This window comes from Penicillium paradoxum (assembly GCF_028828445.1).
Source record: "Penicillium paradoxum strain IBT 22861 chromosome Unknown utg000003l_segment0_segment0, whole genome shotgun sequence".
NCBI classification, from domain to species: Eukaryota; Fungi; Ascomycota; class Eurotiomycetes; order Eurotiales; family Aspergillaceae; genus Penicillium; species Penicillium paradoxum.
In genome coordinates, this window is record NW_026643181.1 from 2,136,337 (window position 1) to 2,159,256 (window position 22,920).

Genomic DNA, 22,920 nt, shown 5'->3' on the forward strand with positions numbered 1-22,920 from the left:
CAGACGTCTAGTTTCTATTTTTTCCCCCTTCCACCTTTTCCTCACGAGACCATATGCCCATTTCATGTCTTTCTCTCTTCTTTAGATCATGTCCTATCTGCTTTGCCCCTCCGTGTTACTTTGTCATGTGTTTTCCCTGCCATGCTCTCGCTGATGTACACTTAAAAGTCCTACCCGTGGACATTGTTCTCGAGGGTATGCCCCTAACCCCCTCCCTCTCTAATCCTCTTCGATGCACAGATTCCCCAGAAGACACACCCTTGTTCCCTCATGATATAGTACATCAGCCATGCTACAAATGTTGCATCCAATACTGGAAGACGTAGCTTCGTAGATACCGGCACACTTTATGGGAGTATGAAGAAAATCCGTGTAATATTGGGATACTAGCTCGGGAAATACTCATTGGGTGAAGAGCTGAAAACGATACTCTCGATATATCTATATCGAATGGATGTATGAATCGGTGGGGGTTAACCCTTCGCAAATGCAGCATGTTTCCTATATGCTGAGTTTGTCCCTTCGCCCTCTCGCTGCCATACCTGGGTGCATGCCCTGAAACCCGCTCGGCCCTGTTCCACAAGGCTGCCATATCATCGTGCTATCACCAGGATCCTAAGGCAATGCTATCGACTGCAATAAGCTGCTATGCTTGATATAAGGCCCCTAGAAGATCATTTTCTGTTCACTCGTTTCCTATGTACTCAATATGTCCTCTTGCATCATGTTGGTCTATGGAGCAAACTGTCTACCTACCTAATGCGCCTAGGGACAGTAGATCTTATCTTTGGTTCAATGTTAATCTCGAGCTAAAATTTACCCAGCTTAGAAATAAAATTTCCAGGAAGATGATACACTCTAATAAACACGGCGTTAGAGGAAGGTAGAAGATATGAAGTCAAAACAAGGATTCGGTGATGTCATCTGTCCCGTTTAACCAAAAGCCTCAAAATGCTATTCAACCCAATCCCTGTATGTACGGTAGGCACTAATATACTATCCTAACAGTGAGCAAATAAGAAGATCATACCACATATTGTCATCTAGTTGCTAAGACTCAGAATTGCTAAATTCTTATTTCGATAATGACCTCCTACTAGCGTATTTGTGATGGTTTTTATAGATCTATAGATATGTCTCTAGATCCGTTAGGTATCTTTATCCATAATAATTGCAACAATAAGAAGGACAATAATTAAAACCCAGCATATAAACAGCTAGATTAGCTATAGGATGAAAGCACTAGTTGAAGAGATAGTGACCGTACACTAAACTAAGGGAACTAATCAACGACGCATGTGCATTATCACGTCAAATCGAAAAACAAGATCCTTCCTACTGACAAGTCCCAGAGCTCGCATGGAATTGATGATCTATTAAGGAAATTCATTACAAAAGTTGTTATTCTTGCAAGTTGAATTGAAAACATGCCTTGGCCACCCCGCAACGTCATCATGATGAACCACAATGACCGATTCAAGCGGTGCTGGTAACGTCAGTTGGTTTCCAGAATCAAATAAAAGAGCACCTGTTCTTCTTATTTCCGTCTAGAACTCGACAAATTATTCCAACCAGAAGATTCCACATCATCATCCAGAAAAGCGTCTATATCAATCGAAGGTAAGTGGTAGCAAACTGCCTTATCACCACCACTATTTCTTCGAATCAACAAGAAAGACTCACACGTCGTTGTCTATTTAGCACATAACTCTACTCCTACAGCCACAATGTCTGCTCCATACCCTGGCCGCCAATCTCCCCCTCCCGAGCGCCAATCCGGTATCCAGCAGCAAGACCCCCCGGCAGCGGCAAGACCAATGTCGGAAAGCACCCAGAGCCTGACTACTCGCAGAAATCATCGCGTCAGTTCAAGGAGCATGAGCTTGGGAGTAACCCCGAGCCTTCGTCACTAGAGAAGATCGAGGCGGAGAAATACGCCAAGGGGCGAGACTAAATGGGGTGATTTGCATGTACTTGACGGCTTCTCGTTTTGAATTTTGGACAATGATATCATGAAGAACCAACTTTAACTATTCCTTTGAACAAGATCTTTGTAGTTAAACAATACACTAGTGTTGTGGAGTATAAACATTTCCTATATCCATTGATTTTGCTTATTAGGACACCGATGGTTATCAAAAGCTCGCTTGTAGCAAAGGCCCCCAGAAAGAGCTTGTAAAAGGGCAAAAGTAGGGTTCAACTATGGACATGGCATGGCATCATGAGAAGGGAAAAAGGATGAAGCAGCGGAAACAAAGACACGTCCAGCGCAAGTATTCATCTCCATTGGAAGGTTAGATCTTATTTCCAGATCCTCTATGCCTTGGGCTCAACAGGAGCCGCAGCAGCCTCAGGCTGGGAAGGAACGGCAGCGGGGGCAGCAGCCCCAAGAGCAGGAGCTGACGCACCCTCCGTCTCGCCGGTCTTGCCCTGCTTCAGATCGGCCAGACGACGAGCCTCATTGTGGATATCGCGCACCTGCTTATCGGTCTGGACGTAAAAGTCACGCAGCTTCTGGCCGGAGGGGTGCTCAAGAGCCTTCTCGAAGTACGAGCTCAGACCGCGCCAGCCTGAAGCCGCCTTGGTAGAGATCTGGTAGTTGGTGTCGAGGCCTCGGGCGCGCTCAGTGGCATTGAACTTCTTGTCGAAGTTGGTGAGTGCTGAGGTGAACTTGTTCGAGACACCGTGCTTCTGGTCCAATGCGATCGCCTTCACGATGGCATGGTCGCTCACCACGTATCCGTGTGCCAGGTACTCGGCGAAAATGCGAGAGCGGGGCTTATCTTCTTGTGCGATGTCGTGCTCTTCCCCCTTGTTTTCGGCGGCTGCGTCGGTCACTTGAGCTCCGGCGATATCTTCGAAGGTGTGAGCTGATTCGACGTGCACGGAGGAGGTGCCGAGTTGGGTTTGATCGAGGAGGAGGGCGGTTTTGGCGGCGCTATATCTTTTGTTAGTTTTCAATTGGGACTTGGCTGCGGGAACTGAAGTTGAAACGGGGTGCGGGGTAGCTTACGCCTCCTTCTCAAATGTCACAGTGGCGGACTTTTGAGCGTCGGCCTCTCCAGAGACTGGAGTAATAGAGAGATTCACAATCTTTCCACTGTTTCTCTCATTAGTATATGTCGGAATAAATAATTGCGACAATCTACTTACCAGAAGCTGAAGAAGTCGCGAACCTCCTTGTCGGAGGTTGCGGGCGCGATGCCAGAAACGTGAACAGTGGTGTGAGACATGATTGAGATATGAAGGTGAGTGAGAAAAGAAGAATCTTGGAGCAAAGAAATCCTAGAGTCACACCATTTGCGTGGTGAAATGCGACGTATTTATCTGACCACCTCCCCTGCGCCACAGGTGACGTATGGTGGGGCTTTGCACCGCCTCACGTAGTTCATTTCTTGTTCTCTTTTCGTCCCCCTTGAGTTGATCTTACTCTTATTTTACTGTATTTGATTGGACGGAGCTATCAATAGAGCTGCCTGAAAAAAAAAATGATATGCAGCTGTCAAAAATAGGAGTCCATTTCTTTGAATGTGTTTGCCTGCAAACCTCCTGCCCGAGATGAAAATGTTGGGCACTGCCTCCACACTGGCAATGCTAAAGAATGAGATGGATTGAAATAGAAAATCAGGCACTGATAACTGTGTCATGTGTCACAGAAGTGTCGCTCGCCAAGTCCAAAGTGGTGGCCTCTTTTTGTCTCTTCAAAGTCTGCTCCAGATCCCGCACCCGTCTCCGGAGCTGTTCATTCTCTCGCTTCATATACTCCAGCTCCGATCTGTGATGTGTTACCTCCTCAAAGCGGGACAGCGAGGCTCCCGGTGAATATCCTAGCTGGGTCTGCGAGCTCGAATGTCGGGGAGGGTATACGCTGTTATTGCTGTGAGAGAATGAGGAGAGCGACCCGATGGAGGGTCGGCGAGATGTGAGGGATGGCTCGCGGCTGCGGACATTCCGAGTATAATCTATCGAACGAGACGGCATGCTCATATCTCTTGAAGGGGCAATTCCTGTGACACTTGAGGTCTGTGCACCCTGATTTGCGGAAGTATGCGAGCTGAGGCTCGAGTTGGACCGGTTCCGTCGGGCGGATTGAGGCCGGGTCGAGCTGCTGAGGTTGGGCGAGGGTTGTGCGCTATCCGTCTCATTGAATGTGGAGGTGGAGGATGCGGTAGAGGCCACCGATGTTGTCTGTTGGCGCAGAAGGGATAGTTCGCGGGTCAACCGGTTCACCTGCGGGAAGTCATAATACATTAGCCTCCTGCGGGGTATACTCCAGCTCCTCATTAACACTTACCATTGCTTCCTGCTCCTTCTCAAGCACGAGATGGAGATCCGAAGGCGTCAGCGGTTGGGGGTGACGCAATGGCCCTTTTTTTTATTAGTCGAGGAGCTTAATGAAATGACTCCTCTCACTGGGGACATACCCTGGGCTGTACTTGTGATGCCGTAGTCTCCCGTCCCGAGCGGTGGACTTCCTGGAGACTGGAGAGCTACCGAAACATGGGGCCCATGTACTGGCTGTCGAGGTGTTGGGGTCTGCGACGCCATAATGGGTAGGCCCGTTGTTGCCGCACGAGGTCGTGGCATGGTGGAATTGGAAACAGCACTCAAGTCAGGAGCGAAGGCCATCAGGTATCTCAGAGAGGATGGTGATCCTCGTTAATGATAAGTTTGCTTTGTGTCAGTCCGAGGCATGCGAGTGGATAGGATCGAACTATAAACTTCTCAGTCTGGGATCAACAATGTCGTAACCATAATCATCAGATCGACTCCGGAATTATGAATCACAACACCCCTTGATGCAAATTCCAGGGAGTATCTTGAAACATACCAGTTATGTATTGAGGGGTTGGGGATGACGCAGTGTACACCACAGCTCGAAGGGGAGAGAAGGCATAAAAACTCGCCAAAGGAAAGAGGGATTTGGACTGAGAAGTTGGGCTTGAGACGTTTATTCTTTGTTTGATTGGGCCGTGCACATAATCTGCATCTTGGTATCGACATTGATCTACGCAGTACATCGTAGACATCTTGTACCTGGCATTCCACCCCGTACCTCGTATCCCGTCGAGGCTTCGTTAGGAAAAGCCAGGGGACCATATACACAGACAGACAATCTGGCAGTAGGAACCAGCTTAGGACATGGGTCAGGAATCTCCGTTGAACGCCTTATCAATGAGCACAATCATTGACCGAGGTTGTAGACATGGTGCTCAGGCCCCTCTGGAGGCATATTGGATGTCTCAATTATTGGAGCTGTCTGTCGATGAACATCAACTCACAATTGAGATGTATCGGCCTTTGGTAACCCCTGTAAATTCCTAGGCCCTATTAAGGGCATCGTATACGGAGTATACGGAGTACGCTCACAGCACCACAATAAGCTCGACGTCTTCACGTCTGGTCTCGGTGCCCAGGTGCCCAAGTAGACTTGTCTGAAGGTTACATAAGCCTTCTCCAAAAAAAACATTGGAGCAGAACGACGATCTCGCGATATCACAGTGGATTGTGTGAAACCTCCAAGACCTGGGGTCTCAGTTGGTCTCTCCAGATATCTAGTTACCCAGTTACCGACCTTGGCTGGAATAGCTCTCCACCCCCGCCCAATGAAACAATGGCCCGACCCAGCAGCTCTCCCGACACCCACATTCCCACCGTCGTGGAACCACTCGCTCCTTACATCAAATCCCGCCAGGAAACATTGCAAATCCGCCAGGCTCTGACGTCCTATCTACGATCGTTTATCGAATTCGACGATGACCAATCGACCAATCTTGCTCGATCCCACCTCTCCCTGTGCACGCCGACCGATGCCGTTGCAGGCGTCAAACGCATCCCTGCCGATCTTCCCGGGCTGAGAAAGGATTACCTGAAGGCATTAGCGGCCAATGTGGCAGCTCGCAAAGAGTTCGACTCGGCGACTGAGAATGTCGCTTCGTTGAGGCGCGAGAGGTCAGCCCCAGCCCGCCCTTCTGACGATGCCGATTTGCAAGAGCCCGGCACCGAACTTCGTGAATATCTTGCCCTCCTACGCGATCGACGCCGCCATGCCAAGCTACAGGTATTTCGGAATTATCTCGAAGAAATCAAAGGGCGAGAAGCGGGCGGTTTGGAGAAGGTTGGCGATGAAGGAGAGCACATATCGTTGCCAGAGATAGATACGGAGGCAGGACGCAGTGGCACTGGCAGTGAAACAGATTTGGACGATTTGGTGCATAATCTCGAAAGAGCTGTGGTCCGCGCGAGAACTCAATTGGATCATCAAAAGCAATTGTTCGAAAAAGCCAAGGCACAGCATGATGCCCGGGGTGAGATTGAAGTTTCACCAGATGTCAAAGCGCAAGCATTACAACGGACCCGGGATGAGCTTGTACAATGGGTGGAGGAGCGGTTGGTCGGCCAGGGAGATCCGGAGGAGGGTCTACTGCAGGAGCTTCCTCCAGAGGAGATCGAGGAAGCCCGGCGAGAGCTAGAGGATCGCAGGGTACAAATTGAGCAGCAATATGTCGCATATTTGCAAGCCCGACGAGAGCTTCTTGACGCTGTCTCCAGAGCTTGTCAACCAGTCAATGTGGCCCCCAAACCACCGTCACGACCAACCAACAAAAGTGAAGTCATTGCAGCAGCGCCGCCGCCGAACCCAGTCGATGTTCTTTCATACACAAACGAAAATCTAATCCCACTATATAAGACCCAAAAGTCGTTAGCTCTGCAGAAATCCTACTTGTCCGGGTTACTGTCGAAGGAGAAGTCTACGACACTACGCGCCCTCCATCGTCTGAGTGAAGAATCCCACCTCCTTCCCGAATACCCCAATCTCGCCCATCAGCCGCGCTTCAAGCACTCCGCCCTCAATCCACGAAATCAGACGCAACCCTTGGATCAGACCTCCGATGAAGTGGTTAGTCTTGCCGAAGCATGGACATTTGCCTCTGATGCCGCGGCTACCAATGCACGAGAATTTGTTCAAGAAAAGATTGCGCTGGGTACTGAAGTTGCGCTGGACGCCCGGGAGACTCTGACCGATGTATACGGGACGCTCAACCAAACATTCGACGAGGTTGTGCTAGACGATCGGCAAAAGCGGGATGTCTCAGATGCTCGTTCCACAGGGATGTTGAGGGGTGGGTCTCGGGTTGAGAAGCAGCCGAGTGGTCCTTGGTTGGGATTGAATGGGAAGGTGGGAGTGGCAGAATAATGTGGTTATACTACGTCCTTGATGAGTGCTCTGCGTATAATATACCCTTTTCGGCCTGTATCTGCTTGGTCCAGCTAGTATTTGGTATTTCGTTGTGTGGATCCTCAACGTTGAAATGTTGAATTTCATTTCGTCACAGTTGACCACCCAATTCCTCTAGGGTCACCAGGCCCGAAGACTCAGGGGATATATATTCAATTTCGATGGGAGGAACAGCTTGATATTGATACTGACTCAGGCACTCGGCTATTATGATATGATATAACTCTAAAGCTTGGTATATCAAAGTGATTCATATCCACATGGTTTAATTTATTTGTGTTTGGGTCTCGATCAGATGGGACCTTTTCAGATCGCACAGATATAACTAGGCGGTTCGGCCTCAGCCGTTTGTCTACATACAGCTCATAAGTGCGTAGATACATACATCATGTAGTGAAATCAACTCCATGGTATTTGTAGGCTCAATGCTGGTAGTGAAGTACGTTAGATATCATGATTCGAACCTGAAGGTCCGAGGTGCCCTCAGGCGCCTACGACCAACTTGGCTTTGTTGAGAACTTCCAAGGTTTCTGAAATTCAAGTCCTCCGTACGGAGTCCATACCTAGGGACCTAAGTAACCCTAGATCTCGATGCGTAGAACACATCGTCATCTTCCACCAAGATTCCGAGGGAACCCCGTCTCCACCCCCGTCTTGACTCATCTTCAGAAAAAAAAAAAGACCACATAAAAAGGGACATACTCAGCCACCTGGTTTTTTGGTTTACTTTCTTTTTGATCTCTTATTTTCCTTATTATTATTCTTAATTGCACTCACCTATACCCATTCCTGTAACCCCAACTTCTCCCCGACTTTCTGCTGTGCTTTTTCGCCGACAGTGGAGCCGTATACGGTGAAAGGAACGAACCAATCAGCAATCCCGTGGCGGAAAAAAAAGATTCCCGGGAGAGCGTAGACTCATCCTCTACACATCTCTCACCAAGCAATTGAACATATCTTTCGCTCGGTGCAGTGCGCAATGGTTTTTGCTGCTCGATGTGGGCAGGCTGCGGCCCTGCTGCGCCAGCGCTGCCTTGCTGAAACTCGCTCAGCACTCTCCGTGCGCGCATTCTCCTCCCAGTCCGTCCGCTCGACGGCCTCAACTCTGCGCCTGCAGAAGTTGCCTACGGCTCGCTCCCAGCAGCTCCGTTCTTTCTCCAGCACATTGAACCGCCTGAACGCCCAGCAACCCCCTGCTGCCGAGTCTTACCTCGCTAGCGGTGCTGTGAAGTCCGGTAGCAACCTTGTCGATGTCAAGAAGGTCCTTGTCATTGGCAGTGGTGGTCTTAGCATTGGACAGGCTGGAGAGTTCGATTACTCTGGTAAGTGGAAAAATTTTTTTCTTCAGAACGAAATTTGCGCTGCAATTCCTTGGCCCCGTGCTTTCAATCTCCCCATGGGGTTGAGACTTTTCTGCGGGTATCACAGGGAGCTCAAAAATTTCCCCGAGAAGCAATTCGAATAACGACAGTCGCTAATCTCTAACTGTTCGCCCAAATAGGCTCCCAGGCTCTTAAGGCTCTTAAGGAGGCCGGTGTCCACTCGGTCCTGATCAACCCTAATATCGCGACCATCCAGACTGACCACAAGCTTGCGGATGAAGTCTACTACCTTCCCGTCACACCCGAATACGTTACTCACGTCATTGAGCGCGAGCGTCCCGATGGAATTCTCCTTACCTTCGGTGGTCAGACCGGTCTGAACCTGGGTGTGCAGATGAACCGCATGGGTATCTTCGAACGCTACGGTGTCAAGGTCCTCGGTACCAGCATCAAGACTCTCGAGACTAGTGAGGATCGTGACCTCTTCGCCCAGGCCTTGAACGAGATTAACATCCCTATCGCTGAATCGACCGCCGTCGAGACTGTCGAGGATGCTCTCAAGGCTGCTGAGCAGGTTGGCTACCCCATTATCGTCCGTTCTGCCTACGCCCTTGGTGGTCTCGGCTCTGGCTTCGCTGCCAACCCCGAGGAGCTCCGTGACTTGTCCTCCCGCTCTCTTTCTCTCTCCCCCAGATTCTCGTCGAGAAGTCCCTCAAGGGCTGGAAGGAGGTTGAGTACGAGGTCGTCCGTGACGCTGCTAACAACTGTATCACTGTTTGCAACATGGAGAACTTCGATCCTCTCGGAATCCACACCGGTGACAGTATCGTCGTTGCCCCTAGTCAGACTCTGTCTGATGAGGAGTACCACATGCTCCGCACTGCTGCCATTAAGATTGTCCGCCACTTGGGCGTCGTTGGCGAGTGCAATGTCCAGTACGCTCTGCAGCCCGATGGACTTGACTACCGTGTCATTGAGGTCAACGCCCGTCTGTCGCGTTCGTCCGCTCTGGCTTCCAAGGCTACCGGTTACCCTCTTGCGTACACTGCGGCTAAGATTGGTTTGGGACACACTCTTCCCGAGCTCCCTAACGCCGTCACCAAGACTACCACCGCCAACTTCGAGCCCAGTCTGGATTACGTCGTCACCAAGATTCCCCGCTGGGATTTGAGCAAGTTCCAGCACGTCAACCGCGACATTGGCTCCGCCATGAAGTCGGTTGGTGAAGTTATGGCCATTGGTCGTACCTGGGAGGAGTCTCTGCAGAAGGCTATCCGTCAGGTCGACCCTCGATACCTTGGTCTTCAGGGTGACAAGTTCGACGACCTTGATGAGACTCTGCGTAACCCTACTGACCGCCGCTGGTTGGCAGTTGGTCAGGCTATGCTCCACGAGAACTACTCTGTTGAGAAGGTTCACGAGTTGACCAAGATCGATAAGTGGTTCTTGTACAAGATCCAGAACATTGTTGACTGCAACAATGAGCTCAAGGAGATCGGCAGCCTCTTCGGTCTTAAGCAGGAGATCCTGATGAAGGCCAAGAAGCTCGGTTTCTCCGATAAGCAGATCTCTCTGCTTGTTGGATCTACCGAGGATGATGTCCGCGCCCGCCGTAAGTCCTTCGGCATCACTCCTTGGGTGAAGAAGATTGATACCCTGGCTGCCGAGTTCCCTGCCGACACCAACTACCTCTACACCACCTACAACGCCACCTCGCACGACGTGACCTTCGATGACCACGGAACCATCATTCTGGGTAGCGGTGTCTACCGTATTGGTAGCTCCGTCGAGTTCGATTGGTGCGCTGTTAACGCCACTCTCTCCCTTCGCCAGATGGGCAAGAAGACCGTTATGATTAACTACAACCCCGAGACCTACTCCACTGACTTCGATACCGCCGACAAGCTGTACTTCGAGGAGCTCAGCTACGAGCGTGTCATGGATATCTACGAGCTCGAGTCCGCTAGCGGTGTCGTTGTCTCTGTCGGTGGCCAGCTGCCTCAGAACATTGCCCTCCGTCTCCAGGAGAGTGGTGGTGCTACTATCCTTGGTACTAACCCTCTGGACATTGACAAGGCCGAGGACCGTCACAAGTTCTCCTCTATCCTCGACAGCATTGGTGTCGATCAGCCCGCCTGGAAGGAATTGACCTCCGTCTCTGATGCCGAGAACTTCGCCGAGACTGTTGGTTACCCCGTCCTGGTTCGTCCCAGTTACGTTCTGTCCGGCGCTGCCATGAACGTCATCTACAGTGTCGATGAGCTCAAGGAGAAGCTCCTCAACGCCGCTGCCGTGTCCCCCGACCACCCCGTCGTTATCACCAAGTTCATTGAGGGTGCCGAGGAGATCGATGTGGATGCCGTCGCTTCCAACGGTAAGCTGATTGTCCACGCCGTTTCCGAGCACGTCGAGCCCGCTGGTGTCCACTCTGGTGATGCCACTCTCGTCCTCCCCCCGCCAACCTCGATAAGGCTATCATGGGCCGCGTCAAGGAGATCGCCGAGAAGGTCGCCAAGGCCTGGAACATCACCGGTCCCTTCAACATGCAGATCATCAAGGCCGATCAGGAGGGTGCCGAGCCCGCCCTCAAGGTCATTGAGTGCAACCTGCGCGCCTCCCGCTCCTTCCCCTTCGTCAGCAAGGTTTTGGGTACCAACTTCATCGACGTCGCCACCAAGGCGCTCGTTGGCCGTGATGTTCCCGAGCCCGTTGACCTCATGGAGGTCAAGCGTGACTACCTCGCCACCAAGGTTCCCCAGTTCTCCTGGACCCGTCTGGCTGGTGCCGATCCCTTCCTGGGTGTCGAGATGTCCTCCACTGGTGAGATTGCTTGCTTCGGTAAGGATCTGGTTGAGGCCTACTGGGCTTCCCTCCAGTCCACCATGAACTTCCGCATGCCGGAGGCTGGTGAGGGTATCTTGCTCGGTGGTGACATCACCCAGCCCTACCTGTCCAAGATTGTCGAGTACCTGAACCCTCTTGGCTACAAGTTCTTCGCTGTCAACCCCGAGGTCAAGGCTCACCTCGAGTCCGCTGCCAATGGCACTGTCTCCGTGCAGCTGATTGAGTTCCCCAAGAAGGACAAGCGTGCTCTCCGTGAGGTCTTCCAGAAGTACGACATCCGCGGCTGCTTCAACCTTGCCAAGACCCGCGGTAAGACCCAGCTTGATGAGGACTACGTTATGCGTCGCAATGCTGTCGACTTCAGCGTTCCTCTCTTCATGGAGCCCAAGGTATGTTTGACTTACTGACATCTGCCATGATTCATATTGCTAACTCATTGTTTTTACTATAGACTGCCCAGCTCTTCGCTCAGTGCATGAGCGAGAAGCTGCCCCGTACCGATGGCATCCCCTCCGAGGTCCGCACCTGGTCCGATTTCGTCGGCGGCAAGGCTCTGTAAATGTCTACTTGCACGAAGTGACAAAAGAAGCAGAAAAAAAGCCCCGCCGTGTCGAAATCAAGAGAGACGGGAGTCAACACCTTTCTCTTTCCCCTCGATATCCCCCATGACCTCTCCAGGTCCTCCCGTCATGGATTTCCAATATAAGACCGGACCTCAAGTGTTCTGTCTGGTGTAGTGGGTAGGGCAATTTTGTTGATAGATGGCGTGCATTTTCTTTTCGGCCCCTTTTAATTATTGTACTCTCGGATTGGAATGATTTCTTACACTGTTAACTTGTTGATTTATTTGTTCATCTCTACTCTTATGGTGAATCAAGGTTGGAGACAGTGGCGTATTGCCTAGGCACATGCCCGCTGATCCTTTTATAAGACAAATTTGGCCGTGTTTTCAAATGTTTCTGAGTCTATAGCAAATTGAACCCTGCAACATACTCCCTATCGGAGTCCGGATGTAACCGTCTTATGACTCCTTTTTTTATATCTCTCTAGAGGCTCTTCACCGTAACCTCAGGGCGGAGCTAGAGGAACGCCTCCCTGTGGGGGCCAATTAGAGGACCATCCTAATCTTTTTTGTTTCACTCGGGGGGCGAAGGGTCCAGTGCCCTGTTCACGGAGAGCAATTTTAGCCGATTCTCTTGGCCAATAAGAGCCTGTCATTCGGATTGTCTGGACTAAATATCTTGCTGACTTGGGCTTCGTAATTTGGCCCCCATGGATTTTCTTCTTCTTCATCATCTTCTTCTTCATTATTATTGTCTTCCATGGATATCCAATGCTGTCTTTTTTTGGGCTGGAATATCATGTTAATTCTTACCGATTAAGGTCATGAACTCAGGGTCTTCTATGCAACCGCCATCGCTTCAACCCGACTCTTACCCGAAACTGTTCCAAAAAGCGTTAAGCTTGAGGCCGTAGCATCTTTTAGTATAGCGCTAGTATACGAACAGCGCCCCGGGGCTCCATGACTCTTATTCAGGTACCAAGGCTGCAGGGCACGCTAGTACAAGGTCTTTAAAGAGGCAGAGATCCCTGCTCATTGTGTCCTGAATTTTTCTTTCTCAGCTCCGTACCAAATATCTCCATCTCTATACCCTTCCATACCATAATCTTTATTTGTTGCAAACATGCGCGCAACTTGGTTCCTCGCCTCTACTCTAGCGGCCCTGGTCGCCGCCGAAGCTGGCACCACAACAGTCAGCTATCTCGGCACCGAGAATGAAGGCGGCGCCGACATTAGTCAATACACCAGCACCGCTGCCCGAATCATTGGCATTGACAAGCATGCCACAACCTACGAGATCGGCTGCCTGCCAGATGCAAAGGAATGCGCGTTTCACGTTCCGGCAACTCTCATCCAGGGCCCGAACACTTTCAGCATCTCTATGCAAATGACCTTGAGCGGCGAAGGTGTTACTGCCAAAGCAACTGCGGTCGAGGAATGCTCTTTCACTCGCTTCTCTGAATCCGTCTCTTGCACGTGGAGCCTTGGTTATACCGCCTCCCAGGGCGCTGTTACTGACTCCACGCGCACCTCTGGCACTATGACTATTCCTTCTGAGTCGATCACCTATCAGCCTCTCAAAGTCACCGATGGTGCCTATGCTCTCACCGCTAATGCCACCGCTTCGGCTACCCCGGAGACGATCACTCCTACTGCTTCGGCTGGTGGTGCTGCTGGTGCCATTAAGCCTTTGATCACGGCTGCGCCGCTGGGTGCTGCTGTTGCTGCTTTGGTTGCTATCCTCTAGATCTTCGACTTGTTTGTTTCCATGTCTGGTTATGTTACTGGGAGTCTCGATGTCTATTTGTATGCTGCATGAGCCATGTCATCTCTATGAAGTATAATATATGCGCTTAGCGTGTCTAGCGTTGTCTTATTTTTGTCTATGATTCTATCAATCTGGACGTCTAGATATGTAGGTATTCCTATTAAATCTTCTTATCTGATGAGGCAAGGATCGGGACATAGCTGTAGCATCCAAGGTCACTCTTACTACTATAATGTTAAGTGACATTTGCAGATGAGTTGTATGAAACTACTTGATGAGTTCCGGAGGTACTTTACTTCGGATCTAACGCCAATACCCTCAGTTTCATTTGACAATAGTTTGATTCTCATCTCAGTCGCTTGTTTTATAATCAACTGATTCCTCGGCAGTTTCGCTTTCACATGCCCTCCAACAGACTCGATCTTGCGTGTCTGGATCCTTACCCGCTCTCTCCCTTTTCCTTGTATCTTCCACTGTTCCTTCGATCGACATTGCCGCAGGCTGTTGATACGGGTAATGCCTCATCCCATCCTGAGCCTTTCTCCGAGATTTCTAAGGATTTGGGGGCTATCGGTCAGTGTCCCAAAATAATTGACTTTGACACGATGCAATACTGACATTTGCAATCTGCAAGTTCCCCAAACTCCTCATTCCAACCCTTCTTACTCTCCCGAGGCTAGTAGGAAGAGAAGCACGAATGGAAAATTGGTTTCCACCGCATTCGACGCTCTATCGCTAACAACTGCATCGGCCAACGGCAAGAAAACTTCACCAAAATCAAACCGCAATTTGCTATGCGCTGAGCATTAGGGCCAGGGCCTTCTCTAAATATCAACTCATGATCTCTATAATCGTGCGCGAATGATTCTAATGGAGAGAATTTCTTTTGCGCCAGACTATCGCTGCATATTTTCACTTGGTTTGATGGGTATACTACTATGATGAACAAATATCAACCAGGAAAAACTAAAGAGATCCTATCAGAATGCCATTCAAGCTCCCTAGGGCTTTTGATAAAGTAAAAGAAGAGTGAGTTCAAATTACTCTCGATATTGTGAGGATCATCTTCAACAACTATCTGTTATTTATTTGCCTGTATTTAGATCCTATCTTTAGTTTATATATACAGGGAGATACTCCCTGGTCTCTATAGAATTTTGTTCCTCTCCCTGGTTCTGCGCTCTATATATGAAGGTGTGTCTGGTGTGTCTATAAATGCCAAGAAATATCTACAGTGGCTAACATTCACCGCCCGGCGAGACGTCTATCATCGCTATATCCTGAAATAATTAATCTTTCTATTTTTCTAAATCAAAATCGCAGAAAATGACATCAAGAACTGCCTTACCCGCAGTCACGACCAAGACCGTTCCACAGCCTGCCCCTAATGGCCTGGGCAACGGTCTGTTTGCGACAACCGACATCAACCCGGGTGAAGATGTTTTGCACATCAAGACGCCGTTTGTGGCGGTTCTTGATTCACCGCGTTTGGAAGATACATGTGCTGGCTGCTTCGGAAAAAGGCAGATGGAAACCGGAAACGAACTCAAGGCTTGCACAGGCTGTCGTGTCGTGAAATATTGCGATAGGGTGAGTTCCTATGGCGATAGATCGTTTGTTATTTGGTCCTTCTCCGACCAAAATTATATTTTTGATTTAATTTTCTAATGCTTGATTGATAGGCGTGTCAATCCAAAGATTGGAAGTTTGCCCATTCCCTTGAATGCCCTATCTTCAAAAATGTCAAGCCCATGGTGCTTCCTAACAATGCCCGTGCTCTTCTACGTGTAGTGTTGCGTAATGCACGTAATAAGTATGACTCTGAAGAGTTTAAGGTCTTTGATGGACTAGAGACTCATATCAACGAGATCTCAGAGAGTCAGGGTCTGCTTGATCGGATCACTCTGACTGCGAGGGCTGTCAAGAATTACTCCGGAACGGACATTGAAGAAGGGACTGTTTCTTCCTATGCTGCCAAGGTATTATCGCTACACCTATGACTCTGTAAATCACTGGACCCGTGTCTAATCATAATATTCAGCTGGATTTGAACTCTTTCAATCTCACTACCTCAATGTATGACCGAATTGGCCTTTACATGCATCCGTATGCTGGTTTGATCAACCATAGCTGCGATTACAATTCCACCGTTGGATTTGACGGGGAAGAGCTCTATGTCAAGGCTATCCGTTCTATCAAAAAGGATGAGCAAATCTTCATATCCTACATCGACACAACAACACCATACGACATTCGTCGTAATGAACTGAAGGAGCGCTACTTCTTCGACTGCCAGTGCGCAAAATGCGCCAAAGGGACAGACACCCTGGAAGACCGGTTCCTGTCTACCCCTGAAGACATGGCACCTTTGGAGACAGCAGAGCGAGAAGCCTTACAGCTCATGCAGACAGCCACCGCATCTGACATAGAGCCAGCAGATGCAATTGAGAAGTTAGAAGCTGCTATGCACAAGCTCCATGAGACTGGTGCCTGGCCCCTCACTCGCCAGCCATATGCTTCTCTCCGTGATAAGTTGATTATTTCTCTGCTTACCGCTGGCAACTTCACTCGGGCCTTCATCCACGCTGCCATCCGATACCTGCGGATTGACCCCGTTGTTTACGACAAGGCTCATCCCATCCGTCACATGCATGCTTGGAGCTTGGTCAGACTGATGGTCTTCCTGTCCCAGGAAGGCTTTCAACCCAGCCCGAAAGACCCTGTCCAGATCCACGACTTCAAACTGAACTTCCATTACTTGATTTGGTACATTCTCGCCGAGCTCACTAGCACTCAGGCAGAGAGTTGCACCGTGCCCAGCTTTAAGAAGCTTGTTAGCAACCAGTTTGTACAGGTTCACAATGAGTTCAAGGCTAACGGCCTGGATCCGAGCAAGTCCAGAGCTGTTCTCTCTGCCGAGTGGAACAAGCTTGAACGTCTTGTGAATAAGGCTCTGGAGAAAGAGTGATTTGGTATATCAGTGTATGATTGGACTACACGACACTCAAAACATGATCGAAGTGCCACAAGGACAATCCTGGATATCACAAGCACCCATACAATATGGAAACCACCTATAGCAGTGCTTAGGGCATAGCCTACTATCCAATATAGCAGGAACGATCTGTCGTCGATGCCAGTTTTATAGCCGACCACGTGCTTTTCGAAGCCAGTCGAGCCTTCCTCTTCGGGATATCTAGAGACACTATAAATAAAAGCCTCCCGGGAGCCTGTCTCTCCTCTTTTTCCTTCTTCTTCTCAAGTTCCTCATCGCTTTCCTTTTTATCCAAAGCCCACAAAGGCAATCCCAAAAAGCAAACGTTCAACAATGGATGTCGAGGACATCTTCTTCGTTATCTTTTCCCCGGCGGACAACGCCACTGACTCTGGCTGGGTCACAACCCCGGGCAGCGAGTCGTTCGACCCTGCCACTGGCTATCGCACCTCCTCTCACTACGGGGCCAATCGTCGGGTTGCGTCCCCCCGGTTTGCCGAACTTAGGACTCCGGTGATTCCCCCCGGCTATCAGCAGATCCCAGGGTACGAAACACATCGTCAGCGACAGGAAGCTCGCGCACGCATGGGCTCGATTGCGGAGCGCCGGGGTAGGCTTACCCCCGCCCCAGTTCTGCTTCTTGACGTGCCGTGTCTTTTCCTGCGGCTGTAATGGCGATGGTAAGTCAGTCCCAGTTCAATCTTCTTTTAGCCCGGGTCTCATCTTGCATTCATCTTGTCTTTGGTGTCTTATTACTTTTTCCTTGCTCGACATGTTCACTTTGAAATGAAAGATCTATCTTGTTCGGATTGGACTCAGCTGACTGTTGATCTTGATAGTGTCCCTGGGTGCCGCTAATCCTGAAAGCCCTTTCCGGAGCTAGAGCCTAGCAGCTTGTCAACCAGTGAACCCGGATTCTATCTAGGGGAGCTTTGTGCTGTGGTGCTTTCAGCGAAGATGGAAAGTGGGGTTTCTTTAGTTAGTAGGGACGGTGATGGATGGTTTGATTGTGCCAATTGGTGAGACTCACTTCTACGTAACTTGTTTCTTGAGTTTGAATACTCATACTTATGATCCACAGGCACTGATGCTTCAAGCTTTTGCCCCCCGGGTTTGACCGCCGGGTACGAGCTTCGTCAAGTAGTAAGTTTCTCTCTCATCGATGCCTCGATCCTAGACGCTGATTCATTTTCGTACATAGCAAAGCTGAGGGTGCGCAAATATTTTATCTCTCCCTGGTGTTGACCGCCGAAGGAAAAGCGCAGGTTGGTTGGTAAGTCTGGTCCCTCTTATTTGTTCTTCGTGCTCTGATGGGATAGTCAACTATAGAGTCCACCTAGCGGATGCACAATATCATCTTCGCTGACACCCTCGATCATAAGAGCCTGGTCGGCTTTCGGCTAGTACAGGAGATTATTTGTCTGGGGCTAGTCAATCTGTGCGGCCCCGTCGATTCACTGCTGTGTGCAGTCACTCACATTTTATGCTGTACCCGGGTTTTGGTCTAATGAACCCACTTATGCATGAGAATGATCTTGGATAACTCGTGTTCGAGTGTGTCCTGGCCGGCTAGGCTACTCGATCGAAGGTGAATGCCTGCCACACAAGTTCCCAACCAGATAACGCATGCTTCATGAAAACAAAAAGCGTGAGTTTACTCTATTGCCTTGCTGTCCACGAGCTCCGAGCTAATCGGTCTATAAAGACAACTCCGTCCGAGCTCAACTGGGAAAACAAGAACATTTCGGTGGGATTTCAAGTTTAACCCTGTGTATTTGTTGTTGACATACCTATGCACTTGATGGACAGTATAAAATACCCAAGGCATTATCGACGTCGGCAGCGAACTCGGGCATGTCCTACAGATTAAATATGACAACACAGTCAACCGCTTCATTCTAAGATGAAGAAATTACCGTTTGACCGATACCTCTTAAGCGAATGGACTTTATAAAACTGAGACGTAGATGTAAGTTGCACTTGGTGCACTTTTGTAGGAAACTGGACATGAGATGCGAAACATTATGTATAGCGCATGATCACGCAAATTGGATGTGATCATTTATTGTAACAAATTGGATGACCGAAACCAGATATGAGATGCAAGGGCACCATGTCCATGCATCGATACCTAGGTATTGATAAGTACAGATATAGAAAATAGATAATCAAAGCATACAAGAATGCCCATATATACAATACAAAAAGCCCAAATCACAGCGTGAAAAATGAATCACATTAAACTTGTCCGACCTCCAATCTCATTGGCAGCCTCACCATTAGGCATTTCGCCGTTCCGACCGGCCACGAACTCGCGATAGATTCCCTCGAGACGTCTCCGCTCTGCTGGGCTGAGTGATCCACGCGTGGTATTCAATGAGCGTTCAACATGTTCCCAGCGGACAATGATATCCTCACGTAGCTCGTCGGCAGCTGGCTCGGTGCCGTTGGTCACGGGGGCGGCGGCGTTTGCACCTGAGGACCCCTGCTCGAGCTGGCGCTGGCGGCGACGCGAGTTCTTGATTGCATCTAGTTTGGCGGAGATCACTGCGGGGGGTGGCATAGAGACAGATCCAGATGCTTCCTCCGAAGAGGAGTAGAGGAACTGGATGAAGGACTTGGAAGAAGCATTAGTGGAGCCTTTGGCGTTGGACTTGGCGCCGGGCTTGGCTGTATCGGTAGAGCGGTCACCCAGGGCGTCATGGACTGCCTCAAGATGGGCATTGTATACAACGGCCTGTAGATCTGCTCCAGAGAAGCCTTGGGTCTGAGCGGCAATGTCGTCCAGGCGAGACGCGACTTCGTCGCTCATCTTCAGTTTGTCGCTAACGGAGCGGATGATATCAACGCGATCTGCGTGGTTTGGCATGCCGCAAAGCAAGGACTTATCGAGACGACCGGGACGAAGGAGAGCAGGATCGATCAGGTCAGGTCTAGAGGTTGCTGCTAGCACATAAACACCCGAGAGACCTTCTGCACCGTCCATTTGGGTCAACAGCTGGTTGACCACGCGGTCCGTGACACCGGTGGAGTCGTGTCCACGCTTGGGTGCAATACTGTCGAACTCATCGAAGAAAAGGACGCAAGGACGTGCGGCCTGGGCTCGCTCGAATAAGTCACGAACACTCTTTTCACTGGCTCCAATGTATTTGTTCAAAATCTCAGGACCCTTGACGCTGATGAAGTTCAATCCGCACTCGCCGGCCACTGCACTGGCTAACATTGTCTTACCACAACCAGGGAATCCATAGAGAAGTAAGCCAGAGCGCAGTCGCAATGGGCACTGTGCGAAGATCGGGGCATATTTTGTAGGATACTGCAGAGTTTCCAACAGCATTTTGCGGGTTTCGAATAAACCACCAACAGAGGAGAATGTCGTTGTTGATGAGGTGAGTGTAACATTGCGCAGAGACGCTGGAGTGAAGTCCTTCAAGGCACTTTCAAAGTCCTCTAACCCCAAAGTGATCATCTTTGAAGTCGATGTCAGATCCGAGACAGAGCGAATAAGGGCCTCATTGCGTGCACGGGCGACAAGCAGCACAAGATCACCGGGCATATACCCATCGGTCTTGCCTGCTAGTTCTAGATATTCGACATCCCGTCCAATCACAAAACCATCGCCCGCAGAAGAGCTTGGGCGGCTCCCGGGATTTGATGGGTCTAACCATGAGTCCTGTGTTGAGGAACTTGCGGCCCTCACATGTCCATTCGAGCTCTCCGTGGGTTTGTCTTCACTGGTAAGCTTTTCCAAAACCCTCCGGCGGCCCTCCTTGTCGGGAGCTCTCATGTTAATGATCTCACGGACGACATGGCCCCCAATAATGACATTATTAAGTGATTCCTTGGCCTGGGCAGTGGCTAGTAATACGACGGAAGAATTCAGGGCGCAATATTCTCGAACCATAGCGCAAATAACCTCGCTGTTCTGGCGACTGCGGCCATTGTCCCCTCCCACTTGCAACTCAGTTTCCATAGGACAAAGCTTGTCTAGATCATCAAGGATCACGAGTGATTGGCCACCAAGACGTGCACACCATGATGCGGACATGAACAAGCGGTTTAGGGTCTCCTTGATGTTAGAGATTCGTGTTTCATCAGTAACGAGCTTGCGGCAAGAGAAATACTTGACGTTGAAAAGATGATCTCGTTTTAGTCGATGAGCCAGGAGATGAGTGAGAGCTGTTTTACCAGCACCGAGACCACCAGTGAGTAAGATAGACGATGACTTTGTCAAGTTGCTCAATGATTGTGCAATGATCGAATCAATTCCTACCAAGTGAGGAGCAGTCTCGGGAAGAGGGTCCTCTAAAGGTAGTATCGATAGACTGGAGTCGATTGGCTTGGGGATTTCAGCCTGGACTTCAAGATTAAGTTTAGCTTCTGAGCCGAGCAGCCACCCAAACATTGACTTTGATTCATCCGAGCCACCCTTCAAAGGAGGATCAAACCGGAGAATAGCACCGTCGAATGAAGAGACCGAAGGATGATACTCAGTTTTAGGTAGGGTCATTCCATCGGTCAAGGGTCCTGAGAAAAGCCCTACATCAGATCCTGTACTACCGTAGATGACTTTGAGGCGCTCGGCCAGGGCATCTCGTGCTGCTGCCGTGTCAGCACCGAACTTCAGCCCATCCTTCTTTTTCGAAGCATCGCCAATAAATGGATAGACCTTGAGAGTCTTGACCGCCGAGCGATGCAGCTGCGGGGGAGCTGCTTCAACTCGGAGAATTCCTCCAACCATGTTATCTGCGCCAAGCGCTGTGCACAACAAAGTGGACATCACCGCATGCTGGTTGTCTGGGGCCTCTTCCCAAGGAAGCAATTTAGCTACGAGCTTGGTTGTAGGGGCACCAGCATCACTGGACTTTTGCTGTTCAGCTTGAGCTAGTTGCTGTTGAGGATCTGGAGGGGGTTTGAGACCGGACGGCTGAACAACGGACACGCATGCCCAAGCTGCTCCGCGCAACTCATGGCTTGCTAGCAGATCTGGATCAACCCAGACACGAAGACCCTCGTTCGCGTCATCCTCTATCTCTTCATCGAAATATTGAGTTGTCGCTGACCGGTCCACGCCTCTCAAATAGAGAGACCCACGAGTGTCGGACCGGCTACTCTTCTGGCGCACAGTGCCCGAACTACTCCTGCCTCCAGCACTCTTCCTGCTGTTACCAGCCGCACTGCGGCTGTCAGCTCGGGTACTCTTGCTTGTCTTGGATCGAACTTTGGGAGCCACTATTACTTCTGCATCCGGCGCAATCTTGGCGAATGGAGATGTGTCTGAAGGGGCGGGTGTAAGATAAGTGACGACAATATTGGCAGTAGATGTGGGTGATAGATGCAGTGCCAGTGGATGCATATGTTGTGATTGCGCTGCATTGTATGTAGGATTAGGAAGGGCGCGAATTTGTGACAGGAGATTGAGTTCCAAGAATGTGGCGTGGAGTTCGATGACTATATCGTTGTTGAGTTAATGATGGAGCAATTGGAATACAACATATTTTGAACGTACTCTCCCAATCTTCTGGAGTCAATGGCTCAATGTTTATCGTATGCGCAACGGGTGGATCGAGGTGGATGAAGAGTCCAACCTGCAAGAGTTAGCGCCCCACGTGGGCAATGACGCACGGGCAAATGAACGCACCTTCTGGCCTTCAGCGAGACCAAGGAGCCGCCCAAAAGTAGTATCAAGCTCAACAGTGGAGATTTCCTGCTCTCTGGAGAATCCACTGTTGATGCCATCTCTTCCGACGACGGGCGCAAGCCTGCGCTTGCTCGGCATACCCGTCCAACCGAGGAAGCATGATTGCTGCGGGGAAGCTCCATTGGCCTTTCCAGAGGTTGAATTATATTGTAATTCAATGATAACATTTTGCGCAGCCTGTTATAGCCAAATGTCAGCCTTGAGTTTGTCATAGAGATGTAGCAGCTAGTATACTGACTGTGTTTGCATTGACCAGCAAAGCGACCAGCGACGGCGGTAGATTGACGAGACAGTTCTTGAGAGGAATGAGGGCAACTTCGGCCGTGGCAGCAGGCTTCTTGGGCGCCATTTTCAAGCGCTGAACTGTTGTGCACGCCAAAAGAACAAGGACGAGGGGGAAACGTGAACTCGAGAGAGCCACGACCCCGGACTCCACATTACCTCTCTTTCGCCTCGGCCCGATGAAGAGTCATGTGACTGGTACCTCG

At 50.1% G+C, this 22,920-nt stretch overlaps 8 protein-coding genes across 8 annotated transcripts; 5 read left to right on the top strand and 3 right to left on the bottom strand.

The window, feature by feature from the left end:
* Positions 1–2,316: 2,316 nt before the first annotated feature.
* vip1 (putative actin cytoskeleton protein (VIP1)) lies at positions 2,317–3,233 on the bottom strand (the record flags this gene model as incomplete). Its single annotated transcript, XM_057173755.1, has 3 exons — positions 2,317–2,938; positions 3,014–3,100; positions 3,154–3,233. 3 exons carry the CDS (start codon positions 3,231–3,233, stop codon positions 2,317–2,319), a joined length of 789 nt encoding a protein of 262 aa, XP_057033906.1.
* Positions 3,234–3,624: 391 nt separating this feature from the next.
* On the bottom strand, positions 3,625–4,629 carry N7457_002710 (uncharacterized protein; the record flags this gene model as incomplete). Its single annotated transcript, XM_057173756.1, has 3 exons — positions 3,625–4,230; positions 4,295–4,368; positions 4,425–4,629. The coding sequence occupies 3 exons, from the start codon at positions 4,627–4,629 to the stop codon at positions 3,625–3,627; spliced, it is 885 nt and encodes a 294-aa protein (XP_057033907.1).
* Positions 4,630–5,614: 985 nt separating this feature from the next.
* N7457_002711 (uncharacterized protein) lies at positions 5,615–7,198 on the top strand (the record flags this gene model as incomplete). The annotated part of the gene is made up of 1 exon (XM_057173757.1): positions 5,615–7,198. One exon carries the CDS (start codon positions 5,615–5,617, stop codon positions 7,196–7,198), a length of 1,584 nt encoding a protein of 527 aa, XP_057033908.1.
* A 1,021-nt stretch (positions 7,199–8,219) lies between these two features.
* On the top strand, positions 8,220–11,965 carry N7457_002712 (carbamoyl-phosphate synthase (glutamine-hydrolyzing) CPA2; the record flags this gene model as incomplete). The annotated part of the gene is made up of 5 exons (XM_057173758.1): positions 8,220–8,562; positions 8,742–9,154; positions 9,256–11,007; positions 11,034–11,795; positions 11,858–11,965. 5 exons carry the CDS (start codon positions 8,220–8,222, stop codon positions 11,963–11,965), a joined length of 3,378 nt encoding a protein of 1,125 aa, XP_057033909.1.
* Positions 11,966–13,091: 1,126 nt separating this feature from the next.
* N7457_002713 (uncharacterized protein) lies at positions 13,092–13,715 on the top strand (the record flags this gene model as incomplete). The annotated part of the gene is made up of 1 exon (XM_057173759.1): positions 13,092–13,715. One exon carries the CDS (start codon positions 13,092–13,094, stop codon positions 13,713–13,715), a length of 624 nt encoding a protein of 207 aa, XP_057033910.1.
* Positions 13,716–15,062: 1,347 nt separating this feature from the next.
* N7457_002714 (S-adenosylmethionine-dependent methyltransferase) lies at positions 15,063–16,704 on the top strand (the record flags this gene model as incomplete). Its single annotated transcript, XM_057173760.1, has 3 exons — positions 15,063–15,326; positions 15,419–15,715; positions 15,778–16,704. 3 exons carry the CDS (start codon positions 15,063–15,065, stop codon positions 16,702–16,704), a joined length of 1,488 nt encoding a protein of 495 aa, XP_057033911.1.
* Positions 16,705–17,064: 360 nt separating this feature from the next.
* N7457_002715 (uncharacterized protein) lies at positions 17,065–17,403 on the top strand (the record flags this gene model as incomplete). Its single annotated transcript, XM_057173761.1, has 1 exon — positions 17,065–17,403. The coding sequence occupies one exon, from the start codon at positions 17,065–17,067 to the stop codon at positions 17,401–17,403; it is 339 nt and encodes a 112-aa protein (XP_057033912.1).
* A 1,561-nt stretch (positions 17,404–18,964) lies between these two features.
* On the bottom strand, positions 18,965–22,781 carry pex1 (AAA family ATPase peroxin 1; the record flags this gene model as incomplete). Its single annotated transcript, XM_057173762.1, has 4 exons — positions 18,965–22,182; positions 22,241–22,319; positions 22,373–22,609; positions 22,671–22,781. The coding sequence occupies 4 exons, from the start codon at positions 22,779–22,781 to the stop codon at positions 18,965–18,967; spliced, it is 3,645 nt and encodes a 1,214-aa protein (XP_057033913.1).
* Positions 22,782–22,920: the final 139 nt, after the last annotated feature.